The 14,314-nt window shown below is 44.2% G+C and overlaps 1 protein-coding gene across 2 annotated transcripts in view; it reads right to left on the bottom strand.

Moving 5' to 3' along the window:
• LOC143955546 (uncharacterized) overlaps window positions 1-14,314 on the bottom strand; it is a 48,478-nt gene that overhangs the window by 31,114 nt on the left and 3,050 nt on the right. Inside the window, exons 4-10 of one of the 2 annotated variants that reach the window (XM_077465596.1) lie at window positions 14,101-14,242; window positions 13,750-13,847; window positions 13,508-13,649; window positions 13,157-13,254; window positions 12,842-12,983; window positions 5,285-6,322; window positions 43-47 (exon numbers count right to left, since the gene is read on the bottom strand). In XM_077465596.1, the coding sequence (XP_077321722.1) occupies window positions 43-47; window positions 5,285-6,322; window positions 12,842-12,983; window positions 13,157-13,254; window positions 13,508-13,649; window positions 13,750-13,847; window positions 14,101-14,242 (1,665 nt within the window). Of the gene's footprint in view, window positions 1-42; window positions 1,657-5,284; window positions 6,323-12,841; window positions 12,984-13,156; window positions 13,255-13,507; window positions 13,650-13,749; window positions 13,848-14,100; window positions 14,243-14,314 lie in introns of those variants that run through there. The other variant, XM_077465595.1, reaches the window with a different exon arrangement.

The following is a 14,314-nucleotide window of genomic DNA, read 5'->3' on the forward strand; positions in this document are numbered from 1 at the left end:
TCTGTTACTGGATAATGTCCCAGAATTCCCACCACCGCTCACCTCTCCTGTCAGAAGCTTGATGAACTTCTTGGTGACTTCTAGGATCTTTTTCTCATTGTTTCTATTGCTTTTGCGGAAATGAGGTGAAGGAACTGTAATAGTTAAATGGTCACTGGATTTCACCAGAGGAAAACTGCATTGAAAGAGCAACAATAATGTCATGTGACCTCCCAGAATCCTCCTCACCCCTCCAGTCAGGTCTGTGATGTCATGTCAGGCGTTCCGTCCTATCCCTTTCAGCCACCGGCGTCTGACACAGGGGAGCCGGATCACATGACTATACCAGAGCGGGTTGAAAATTGATGTACATCTTTTTTACACAGGATAGTTAATATGGGTTTAAGAATTGGGGGGGGGGGGGGGGCATTTTTAAGACTAGTTAAGCTTTATATAGAATTCCACTTGACCTCTGGAAGGTTTTACCCCCTTCATGACCGAGACTTCTTTTGCTATTCAGCGCTGCGCTACTTCAACTGAATTGAGCAGTCATGCAACCAACACTGTAACCAAACTAATATTATCACACTTTTCTCCACACACATAGAGCTTTCTTTTGGTGGTATTTAATCACCACTTGTTTTTTATTATATTAATTTTTATAATTATATTATTCATATATTTTATTATATAAACAAAAAAAAACCCTGGAAATGTTGAATACCTTTTCTACTTTCTGTTATAAAAAAAAAACAAAAAAAAAAATATTCAAATTTCATAAATTTAGGCCAAAATGTATTTGCTACGTGTCTTTTGTAAAAAGCAAAAACAAAAAAAAACTAAAATTAGGGTTCCCAAAGCTCCACAGAGCCCCCCCTTACATTTGAGTCCCCTTTACCTTAGTGTACTCACTCACTTGGAGGCAGGAGAGAGAGAAGGGATGGAGAGGGGAGACTTCAGTCACAGACAATGGATGGTGAGCTCACTCACCCGAGGATGGATGCTCAGACATCAACACCTTTCATCCACAATATATCTGCTGATTGCTGAGCTTTCAGCATACACATGCCTTTCTTGAGGCACAGAATGGCAGGTATTGTAGTGTGGGTGGGCAGAGGGGTAGGGGTGGAAGAAGAAGAAGCAGATCAAACCATCTCTCCACTCCTCTCTGTGTATGGGGTCAGTGCACTTGGCGGTTGTGGTACTTAGTGAATCACAGTCCATTCTGAATAATGTGTCCTGGTTTCAGATGGTCTGAAACCCGGACACAATTCAAAACCCAGACAGTGTGGATGAATTCCAGACTGGTGGCAACCCTAATCTCCCAACGCGCTTGAGCCCAACTAGAATTGTGAGCATTTGGAAGGTCATTCATTTCCTCTCAATCATGTGACTCGGATCCTCCTTCATCCTCACTGATGTGATCCATATAAGACTCTGATCTCTGTAGACAGATAATACGACCTATATGGTCATTAGAACATATAGACCAGTAGAGAGTTATTTATACTGGCCCTAGATATAAATATATATATATTTCTTAATTGATTATATTATATATATATTATATAATGGCATTAGTGTGTATATAGCAACATCTGTTGGAGAGCTAAAAGACATCACAATGACTATGGAGGAGAAGGACGGACATGATGGGGGGGTTACTGGGTGTAAATAAAAAATAATATCTTATTACCTCCTCTGCTGCCAGTTCCAGCAATGTCTCCTCTCTACTTCCTCCCGACTCACCTCTAACCTGGAACTTCCTTTTTAGATCCATAAATCACTTCCTGGTCATAAGGTACATGACTTCCTGTCTGTGCTTGACATCACTTCCTCCCCAGTTGTATCACTTCCTGTCTGTACGATCACACTCTTCCTGTCTCCGTGTTCCTCTTGATATAATAGGAAAAAGATCTCCACCTTAAAGCGGGAGTCCGCCGGGACTCCGCGTTTTTTTTTTTTTTTTTTTTAAAGCCAGCAGCTACAAATACTGCAGCTGCTGACTTTTAAAATAGTGACACTTACCTGTCCAGCGCGTCCGCGATGTCGGCACCCGAAGCCGATCTGTAGATCGTTTCTCGGGTGCTGCCGCTGCCATCTTGGGTATGGGAATCAGGAAATTTCCCGGTTCCCTACTGCGCATGCGCGAGCCGCGCTGTGCAATAAGGACGGTCCACGCTGCCTCTGGGATCTGTGTGTTTTCCCAGCAGGCAGCGGGGCACTTGCGGAAAGGGGCGGGCACTTGCGGAAAGGGGCGTAATCTACGCCCCTTTCCGCAGAGAGCTATCCCGGAAGTGGGTGCATTTACCTGGATTATCCAGGTAACTGCACCCCCCTCCCCCTGAAAGGTGCCAATTGTGGCGCTGGAGGGAGGGGAGGATTCCGATGAGCGGAAGGTCCATTTTAGGGTGGACCTCCGCTTTAACAGTAAGGATGAGCTCAGGCGTGTTCACATGCTCCACGTGCAGAGCCCGCTAGGAAGTCAGCGCAGCACTGCTCTAATCACAGGCAGTAAGACATTGTCCCAATGCGTGGCTGCAGAGATCGGGCAATGTCTCACTGCCTGTGATTAGCGCAGCACTGACTTACTGGCGGGCTCTGCATGTGGAGCATGTGAACACGCCTGAGCTCATCCCTACTTGACAGCAATGTCATTAAAGGAGGAATCCTGTCTATTTTTGCCATCCAGAGGCACTTGTATAAATGCCTCTATATTTAGGATGTATCTGGACTATAAAGTAGAGGTTCTGGATGGACAGTTGGATGAATGGCTCTATATTTTGGATTAGGGATGCGTTGAACACCCTTCTGTTTGGTTCGCAGCAGAACATGCGAACAGGCAAATAATTTGGCAGAACACACGAACGCCATTAAAGTCTATGGGACATGAACATGGAAAATCAAAAGTGCTAAATGACGTTTCTAAAGGAAAAATTGTCATTTAAAACTGATCGTGGGGAACCCTGCGCCAAATTTTAAAACAAAATGGCGTAGGGGACTCCCCAAAAAGCATACCAGACCCTTAACCTGGCAGGCCGCAGGAAAAGAGGGGGGGGAAGAGAGTGTGCCCCCCCCTCCTGAACTATACCAGGCCACATGCCCTCAACATGGGGAGGATGCTTTGGGGTCTGACCCCAAAACACCTACCACCTACCATCCACACTACATTCTCCGACAGATCTCCTCCCACCATCCACACTACATTCTCCAACAGATCTCCTCCACCATCCACACTACATTCTCCGACAGCTCTCCTCCCACCATCCACACTACATTCTCCGACAGCTCTCCTCCACCATCCGCACTACATTCTCCGACAGATCTCCTCCACCATCCACACTACATTCTCCGACAGATCTCCTCCACCATCCACACTACATTCTCCGACAGATCTCCTCCACCATCCACACTACATTCTCCGACAGATCTCCTCCCACCATCCACACTACAGTCTCCGACAGCTCTCCTCCCACCATCCACACTACAGTCTCCGACAGCTCTCCTCCCACCATCCACACTGCATTCTCCGACAGCTCTCCCCTGACCATCCACACTACATTCTCCGACAGCTCTCCTCCCACCATCCACACTACAGTCTCCGACAGCTCTCCTCCCACCATCCACACTACAGTCTCCGACAGCTCTCCTCCCACCATCCACACTACATTCTCCGACAGATCTCCTCCACAATCCACACTACATTCTCCGACAGATCTCCTCCACCATCCACACTACATTCTCCGACAGCTCTCCTCCCACCATCCACACTACATTCTCCGACAGCTCTCCTCCCACCATCTACACTACATTCTCCGACAGCTCTCCTCCACCTTCCACACTACATTCTCCGACAGCTCTCCTCCCACCATCCACACTACATTCTCCGACAGATCTCCTCCACCATCCACACTACATTCCCCGACAGCTGTCCTCCATCATCCACACTACATTCTCCGACAGATCTGCTCCACCGTCCACACTACATTCTCCGACAGCTCAACCCTCAGCTGCAGTAATATTTCTTGCCAAGTCCTCCCAATATATTTACTGCAGTGTCCTTTTGATTTGTGTGTAAGTGCGCTTTTACCCAATTGACCATCAGTCGAATGTTCTAATAAGCACCAGTTTAAGGAAGTCTTCGTGCACCGACCACCTGTGTAATAAGGTCCAGTAGGCTAGATCCATACACATGCTTTTAAGCAGAACACAAAAATAACAGGGAGTCCAGGCTCCAGTTATTGTTCCTGCATTTTATTGCCCATATATTGCTACCATTGCTCGCTTCTTGCCATGTATTAATAAAATTGCCCTTATATTGCTAGCTTGTTGCTCCATGTATTCTTTATTAGGGTTAATGTTTTTCCCACCTGCAGTCACAATTTCCATTTTGTTAACCACAGATTGGACAATTTATATGGATACCTATGCAAGTGTTGAATAGCTCAGTACTGGTTCATATGAAGATTGTAGTACTAGAATTTACTCCTTATGGGTATATTATTAATAAACCACCCCCCTAAAAAAAAAGTCAAATATTTTCTCCATGCCACTAATGAACAGTGATCTGCACTGTATACCACTTGGGCTATCTGCTGCCTTGAAGGATTTGAGGCTCATGGGGGTTACAATTGTTCCTTGGTATTTAAGGGTCTACCACACTCTGCATATTGTATTTTTATTTTAAAGTGTGCAAAATTAAAATTAAATAAAGAGGAATGGGAATACCACCCAAGGTGGACAGAAACTGTAGCAGGCACATCCCACCATTGGAGTCTCCAAGAAATACCAAGAAGCCACGAGAAGACTCGGCCCATCACACTCCATCTAAATTTATTGTACGTTTCTCCAGGATGTACAGTACTTCTTTACAAAAAAAATAAAAATATATGTCCTTCCAGATTTTCTATGGAAACTATTGATCAGTTTCATCCAGTAAAAGCCGTTGTATATTTGTCAAAAGAATCAGCGGCTGCTTTCCCTCTGAAGTTTGATTTGACTTTGTTTATCTGTAAAACATTTCCCGCCGTCAGAAAGCATTGAGGACTCTGTACAGTGTCTCTTCTCTGATGTGTAATAAAGCTTTCTTAGTGTTTGAAACATTTCCCACACTCAATACATGAATAAGGAAGTTAACCCATGTGAATTCTCTGGTGTTCAACTAAGCATCCTTTCAGAGTGAAAGAACTTCCACACTCGGAACACAAATAAGGACACTAACCCATGTGAATTTTTAGGTGTCTAAGAAGTACCTGTTTCTCAGAGAAAGATTTCCCGCACATTGAACACGGGTATGGATGCTCACCGTTGTGAATTCTTTGGTGTTTATCAAGGTGTCCTTTCTGAATGAAGGACTTCCCGCACTCGGAACATGAGTAAGGACGCTCCCCCATGTGAATTCTCTGGTGCCTAACAAGGTCTCCTTTCTGAGTGAAAGATTTCTCGCACTCTGTACATGAATAGGGACGCTCACCCGTGTGAATTCTCTCGTGTTTTTCAAGGTGTCCTTTCTGACTAAAGGATTTCCCGCACTCTGAACATGAATAGGAACGTCTAGACTTGTAATTTCTCTGGTGTTCACCTAGGTTCTGTTCTTTAGAGAGAGATTTCCCGTGCTCTGAACGTAAATAGCGAGGCCCATCCCTGTGACTTCTCTGGTGTTTAACAAGGTCTCCCTTACAAATGAAAGATTTCTCGCACCGTGAACATGAATAAGGACGCTCCCCCGTGTGAGTTCTCTGGTGTGTGACAAGGTCTCCTTTACAAATGAAAGATTTCTCGCAATCTGAACATGGATAGGGACGCTCGCCCGTGTGAAGTTTCTGGTGTCGAAGGAAGTTGCATTTCTGTTTAAAACATTTCCCGCACACTGAACATGAATGGGGACGTTCATCTGTGTGAACTTGTTGGTGTCTAAGAAGGGTGCATTTCTGTTTGAAACATTTGCCGCACTCTGAACAAGAGAAAGTACGCTTCGTGTGAGCTTTCCGGTGTTCAGTCAGGTCTCCTTTCTTTGTGAAACATTTCCCACACTCTGAACATGAGAATCGAGTCTCACCTCGTTGAACTCCTTCAGAAGATTTCTTGGGATTAGAAGGATCTTTTGATCGATCTGCAGTGCGAGATCTTAAACAGATATTTCCAATCATAGTATGTGATTGATGAGAAGATTCCCCCTGATCAGAGGGATCCATTGATGTCTCCGGACAGGAAGGTCTGTGATGTATATTTTGTGTATTTGGATTTCCTCCTGGAGGATCCTGTGTGATGACATTATCTTCTGACTTACAATCAGCAGATAATAGAAGACGTCTGTCTGAGGAATTCCTGGCATAACATCCATCTGATGGAAAGAAAGGTAAAAAAAAGTCAGAAGATCACAAATAACTTGAGTTCTAGAGCTCTACCTCCTCATCAGTGGAATATGTGGAAATGTCGATCTCTAGCTGGTATCCACTTAATGTCCAATAACAATCAGTTCATGCCGAGTCTATATACGACTTGTCCAGTGTTGGCTAACCTTTACATTTTTTCTGTACAGGTAAACCAACCCTTTAGAGCCGGTTCACACAGGGGCGACTCAGATCCGACTTCAAGTCGCCCCAAGTCACCTCAGGTCGCACAACATGTAGAAATCAATGTAAGTGAATGAGAGCGGTCTTAATGCACACTACTGAAGTCGCTCCGACTTCAGAAAAGGTTCCTGTACTACTTCAATCCGACTTGTAGGCAACTGGTACCCATTGATTTCAATGGAGGTCGCCTCCATGTCGGATCCCTGTCTATACGGAGGCGACTCTCAGAGAATTATCAGCTCTCAAAAGGAGTTTCCCCCTGGGAGCTCATTCTCTGATTGGCCACGGCAAGTCACCTGGCCTGGGGCGACTTAAAGTAGTGTTGTAAGTAGTGTCCAAGTCTGTCCAAGTCGCGTCCAAGTTGCCTCCGAAAGTCGTGTTGCCCCTGTGTGAACCGAGCCTTAGTGGGACAGCAGGGGTCTACTTGACCCTTGTCTCACCTTCCATCCATTGAAGGCAATAAAATAAAAATTGGCTCCTTCCCCAACCACAATGTCTGGAAAAAGACACAGCCAGAACCAGAAGTGATATCATTCAAATCACTTCCAGGTTCTTACTAGGGAGGGGAGATCAGCAAATTAACATTCACAGGTCTCCTTCCCCTCTACCCGACAACACCCATCATGGGGTCCATGTAGTGTGAAACATGGCAGGAGTGCACAGAGGAAGGGGGAGCATGGAGCAATACAGCTGTACAGTTACCAGATCATTTCCGCCTGGCAGCCAACAGTCAGCTTGTCAGATTTACACACACTGGGTGGAGATTAACTAAAACTCGTGCACACAATATGTGATGCAATTGTGCATAGTAACCAATCAGCTTCCAGGTTTAATTTTAAAAGCTTGATTGAACAAGCTGAAGTTAGAAGCGGATTGGCTACCATGCACAGCTGCACCAAATTCTGAGTGCTCCGGTTTTAGTAAATCTCCCCCACTGTGTGTACAACTCCCCTGCTATTGATGATGCCATACATTAGTGGCACGAAAAATGGTTAAAAGAGATAGCACAAAACCTGTGTAGCTCTGCAGAACAAGTGGTGCTGCACTCTTCATAAAGTGTGATGCCTTCACTGGTTAAAGAGGAGGTCCATCTAAAAAAATTAAAAACTATACTGCAGTTGCTGACTTTTAATAAATGGACACTTACCTGTCCCAGGGTCCAGTGATGTCTGCAGCCGAAGCCGACCAATCGCTCGGCTCTAGGCAGCTGCCGCCGCCATCCTCAGTGAGGGAATCAGGAAGTGAAGCGTTGCGGCTTCACTTTCCGGTTCCCTACTGCGCAGGCGTGAGTCACGCTGTGCGTCCTAACTGGTCCCTGCTATCTCTGGGGACCCGTGTGTGTCCCAGCAGACAGTGCGGGGGGGGCGGGAAGAGGCATAGACTTCTGAGGGAGTCTATGCCCGGAAGTGGTTACAAATACCTGTCTTAGACAGGTATCTGCAACCCCCTCCCCCTGAAAGGTGTCAAATGTGACACCGGAGGGGGGAGGGTTCCAAAAAGCAGAGGTTAAATTTTTGTGTGAACCTCTGCTTTAAACTCTGACGTGTTGTGTCTGTAGCAGGACTTCTTCAGGGGGCTAAAGAAGTCCCACTATGGATGTAATGCATCACGTGGAGTTTAACCGGTGAAGTCATTACGCTGTAGGAAGAACACAACGCCATTGCTATTAGAAAGCTAAAAAGATTTTTACTCATAGCACTGGTTATTATTTCCATTGATCTAGATTGTGGTCTCCAAACTGTGGCCCTTTGCTTGGCTTTGTCCAGCCTTTGGGGCATTATTCCTGCCACTGACACCAAAGATGGCGCACTATTACGCTAACTGACACTGACAATGGGTTACTTTTCCTCCCATGGACACCAGAGATGGGGGAACTAATTTTCCCATTGACACCAAAAGGTGGGACACTATTCCTTCCACTGACACCAAAGATGAAGCACGATTGCTCTAACTGACACTTACAATGAGGTACATTTCCTCCCATGGACACCAGAGATAGGGAACTATATCTCCGACTGATACCAATGAAAGGACACTACTCCTTCCACTGACACCAATGATATATTATTTTTTTACTCCCACTGACACCAAGCCTATGGCATTATCCCACCGATTCCAGGGCGTTTACTACTCTCACTGGCCACACTCCGGTCCTCCTTAAGTCTGAAGGGCAGTAAACTGACACTTTGTTTTGGAAGTTTGGAGAGCCCCGATCTAGATTGTGACTGCATACTGTTTTTCCTTCACTTTACTTGTAAGTGGTTTTATTACTGTAGGCAATCTATAAAGTATTGTAGTGAGCACTATGACGCTTTTTCTTTTTTGAGCTATGCTTGGTATAAGAAGGAGGAGAACATTTTAACCCCAGGTTGTTGTCCATAAGTTACGTATAAGTAGGATTTGAAGATTTTAAAGTGTATGTAAACCCTCACATATATCCAGTGAGGCGAACAGCCTCAGATGATACACGGGGATGAAACAAATCTCCCTACGTTTTACATTTATATCTACTGTCTTCACCTTAATATACTGTTTAGAAAGTTTGCGTCCTGTTAGAATTTTCTCTTCCAGGTTGCTCTGTAGGAGTGGATTATTGCTAGACACTGTGAGACAGCTGATTGGAGGAATGGCGCACACCCCCTCCCCACACATACAGGAGGTTACCTGTGTATAGTTTAGCTGTGTGCTAATCTTGTTATAGCAACTTCTCCTGACACACACTTCAGGCTCCCGTCTCGGAGAGCTTGTCAAAAGTTATCAGGCTGATAACAGAAGAACAGAGCAGGACAAAGCTATGGGACATAGTGCTTTAAAGAGAGATAATAAAAAAAAAAACACTGCAGATATATGTAACCAGCTCAAATTTCATGAATCGGGTTTACATCCACTTTAACCTCTGTACTGTACCTATTGAGCGTTTATTGACCTCCTGTGATTTAAAAGGTCTCTAGCTCAAGGAGAGCAGATTGGATGCACTGGGTGGTGTGTACAAACACGACTTTGTTTTTTGGTATGAGAAGAGCACTGTGAAGATCACCTGGGAATTTTGCACACAAAACATTTGTGGGGGGGCTTGCACTCCGATCACTGATTGGGTCACTTTTTTTTTTTTAGATCATATGGGAGTGGAAGAGTTTTTTTTTTTTTATTACTATTACAGTGAGCACTATGCTATTTCTTCTTCCCTCTGAGCCATACTGTATCTGAGGACGAATCAGAAATTCTGATCCTTCTGGGCTTTCAAAGTATGCATGAGGAAGAGTGGGGAGGGCTTAACCTTTCATTTCATCAATCATTTAGACCTCCTGTAATGCAAGAGGCCTATATACAAAGGACAATAGATTTGGAGCACGGGGTTAACACAGTGCACTGTGAAGATCACCTGGGATTGCAGCTGCAAAGTTATCATGGAAGATTGGATTGTTTTGTTTTACGGGCTGGATCACCTAGGTTTGGGAGGAAGGATAGGATTCTGTGAGGAACTTATTAACATATTTTATTTTTGCATTCACACGTTTTCATTGTATTTATGTATTTTGTTTGGACATTTTGTCAATTGTTGGGATTTATGTGTGTAGACCTATTGTTTTTATAGTGGATTATTTTCTTTCATTCATGTGGTGGTATTTTATTAGCGCTGTCCTATATTTCTGTTATCCCTTGTTGTATGTTGGGACCAGGGCCATGGCATACTGCCAGTATATTGGACTGCATGCTGATACATTTATATTGTCTTGCATGTGGGCTAGCGCCACCTCACCAGGCCGCACACCAGAAGGATCATGTCTTATCACCTGCAAGTGATACTTGTCCTGGCACTGACTCCAGAGACATTTTAAGGGGGCAATTTGAACACGGATTGTCCTCCACCAGCTCTTCACAACACTGTGCACTGTACCATGTTCAACCCAAAGGCAAAGAGGGGAACCACCATGAGGCTTCACACACCGTGGTTCCAGGCACGGTCCCTAGGAAGCTTCTGTTCTGCAGCGGGGCCTGCGTTAGGGACCCAGCCACTCAGTGCGATTCACCAAATGCCGAGCTACCACCACCTACAGAACCTCCACCACTATCCTCCTTCCTAAACTGGCTAATCCACTTTATCACGTTTCACTTTATAACCTCTTCCCCAGCCAGATTCCGCCAGCTTCACTGTAAAGCACCTTCTCTTCTGAAGCAACACAGACCAGATGGTTACTCCTAAATAGGGATGCATCAATAACTTTTTTTTTTTTACAACTACGAGTTTTTTTTAGTACTCGTTGATGCCAATTACCAAAACCTCCAACTATTTTATTTTCATTTCAGCAATGGTACAAAGCATTGAAAAGTTATTTACAAATTAAATAGATTTTTTTTTAAGTTTTGTGCTTTTTCAATGTGTAAATATATACAGTATGTGTAAAAATATTCACTAAAAAAGCAAAAAAAAAGACAGTTTTAATTATTTATCATTTATAGAATAGACATGAAAAAAAAAAAAAAAAAAGGAAAATAATAAATGGAGGAGAATAGGGAGTTAATTAGGGCCGATTAGAGTAAATTAGGGGTTAATAAGGGTTTAAACAGAGGAACATTTGTTCATCCCTTTGATTTGCAGATGAAGAAACAGAAAGATACAAAAATAAATAATATTTCTTTTTATTTTAGTGTTTCAGCGGCTGAGGAATGTTGTTAATAAACATTGCCATCTGTTTGTTTTTTTCAGCTGTCAACAAGGGAGACCCACTGACAGCTCAAAAAACCGAGCCTGGAAGTATAGTTTTCAGGTATCGGTGCATTTGCACAAGTACTGATACTTGGTATCGGCACCCATACTAGTATTGGTGCAACCCTACTCCTAACCAATAACAACTTTAGTGAATAAAGTTATATTTACAGATCTCTACAAGTTCCTTAGCAGTACATATGAGGGATATACAATTTCATTCTCTCTCAACACTGTATTGGATTTTGCTGTGTGGCACTGTTCATAGCTTTTTATAGCTTAGCTGCATCCCCATAAATAACATCAAAAGTCAGGTCCTCAGAACCCATCCTGGGGTCCCTCTAAGCTTCCACCATACAGTTCAGTTCACATATTTGCAGCGTCCTCACTGATCACCTCCCATACACTGACAGACCCTGAGATAGTCTCCTCCTACATATATCCCTTCAGAAGCAGGAAGTGACACATGCAGGGAAAGGCACAGAAGCAGGAAGTTACATATGCAGGGAAAGGCACAGAAGCAGGAGGTGACACATGCAGGGAAAGGCACAGAAGCAGGAGGTGACACATGCAGGGTAAGGCACAGAAGCAGGAGGTTACACATGCAGGGGAAGGCACAGAAGCAGGAAGTTACACATGCAGGGGAAGGCACAGAAGCAGGAAGTTACACATGCAGGGGAAGGCACAGAAGCAGGAAGTTACACATGCAGGGGAAGGCACAGAAGCAGGAAGTTACACATGCAGGGGAAGGCACAGAAGCAGGAAGTTACACATGCAGGGGAAGGCACAGAAGCAGGAGGTGACACATGCAGGTGAAGGCACAGAAGCAGGAAGTTACACATGCAGGGGATGGCACAGAAGCAGGAGGTGACACATGCAGGGGAGGCACAGAAGCAGGAGGTGACACATGCAGGTGAAGGCACAGAAGCAGGTAGTTACACATGCAGGGGAGGCACAGAAGCAGGAGGTGACACATGCAGGGGAGGCACAGAAGCAGGAAGTTACACATGCAGGTGAAGGCACAGAAGCAGGAAGTTACACATGCAGGGGAAGGCACATCACAGCACCAAGTGTTAATAATTCCCATACCACACATTAACCCTTTATTAAGCAAAACACACATTTAACCTTTTAGCACCTGCCTACAGGATGATGTGAAGATCTGAGAATTATCTAACATTTTTCCTTACTACAATAATTATACTCAGCAGTAATATGAACATGCACACATAGCAGTGAGCACTGATTCTTCTCCACTAGCACTTCGCAACACTTTACCATATCCAACCCGAAGACAAAGAGGGGAACTAACGCACTTACATTGTGAGGCCTAGCACACTCTGTTTCCAGGCACAGTCCCTAGGAGGGTTCTTTTCTGCAGCAGGCCCTAAGTTAGGGACCCAGCCACTCGGTAGGGATCACCAAGTGCCAAGCTGCCCCTTACCTACAGAACCTTCATAGCTGGCCACCATCATTCCCTCTCCTTTTTCTATATAACATTTTACCTTAAACTACAATTATTATACTCAGAAGTAAAATGAGATAGTGACCTGTTTCCTCCATAATTTCTGTTACTTACCTCTTTTGATAAGTAGAGACATTTCTGCCTGTTCACTTTTTGTAATCATCCCAACCTCCTCTGTGGATGGCTGATCACCCCCTACATATGTCTCCACTTCTTCTTCTTTAACTACAACTTTTATATTAATCCGTTCTTCACCCTAAACCCCAAAATAATAGAAAACATCTATTAAAGCTAAACTCCAGGCAGATATAAAAGAGAGCAAACGCTGCACTTCAGGTGTAGAAGTAAGCAGTAAAACAAGAAACTACATAGAGGAATTTAATCTCACTAATTCAGAATTATTTTAGTGCTTCACATGAGTTCACCTACCTGATCATATTGAGGGATGGTGTGATCTTCCTGTGTGGAATCCCGAGAATACAGAGGACTGGGACATCTCTCTGGTGGGTTCCCATTACTGGATCCATCTGTAGGAAACACACACACTGACTGAATACATTGTTTCTATGTGTTTATCAGATGATGGGGGATCTAGGTGGAGCCTCCGTACTGCTCTCTCCTTTACAATAAAGTCTCCTCTTACCCGGTGATGTGAGGGGCGGCTGATTCTCCATCATGACGTCCTTGCAGAGATCGTATTACCAGAGGTGAAGGTCTACAGATCCCCAATCATCAATCTATATACTTGAACGGTTTCTGTATTTAGTGTTCATTACTCACCTGTGCTGATATCTAGAGAGGATTCCTCTTCTTTAGTTGTCCCCGTCATCTCAACTTCCTCCGTAAACTCCTGATAACCCATCACAGCCATCTCCTCCTCTTCCTCTTTAACAATAACTTTTAAAAACATCTGCTCCTCGTGCTAAACCAACAAAAAGAAAAAAAAAAACTTTAAAATGTGAGGACCAATAAAATGAGAGAAGAGTGTAATCTCATAAACTTTAGAGTAATTTCCCACCTACCTGATGATGGTGGGGGATGGTGTGACCTTCCTGTGTGGAATCCCGGGAATCCAGAGGACGAGGACATCTCTCTGGTGGGTTCCCATTACTGGATCCATCTGTAGGAAACACACACACTGACTGAATACATTGTTTCTATGTGTTTATCAGATGATGGGGGATCTAGGTGGAGCCTCCGTACTGCTCTCTCCTTTACAATAAAGTCTCCTCTTACCCGGTGATGTGAGGGGCGGCTGATTCTCCATCATGACGTCCTTGCAGAGATCGTATTACCAGAGGTGAAGGTCTACAGATCCCCAATCATCAATCTATATACTTGAACGGTTTCTGTATTTAGTGTTCATTACTCACCTGTGCTGATATCTAGAGAGGATTCCTCTTCTTTAGTTGTCCCCGTCATCTCAACTTCCTCCGTAAACTCCTGATAACCCATCACAGCCATCTCCTCCTCTTCCTCTTTAACAATAACTTTTAAAAACATCTGCTCCTCGTGCTAAACCAACAAAAAGAAAAAAAAAAACTTTAAAATGTGAGGACCAATAAAATGAGAGAAGAGTGTAATCTC

Source organism: Lithobates pipiens, unplaced genomic scaffold, assembly GCF_037356315.1.
Source record: "Lithobates pipiens isolate NorthernLeopardFrog02 unplaced genomic scaffold, aLitPip1_a1.2 Scaffold_35, whole genome shotgun sequence".
Taxonomy (NCBI): Eukaryota; Metazoa; Chordata; class Amphibia; order Anura; family Ranidae; genus Lithobates; species Lithobates pipiens.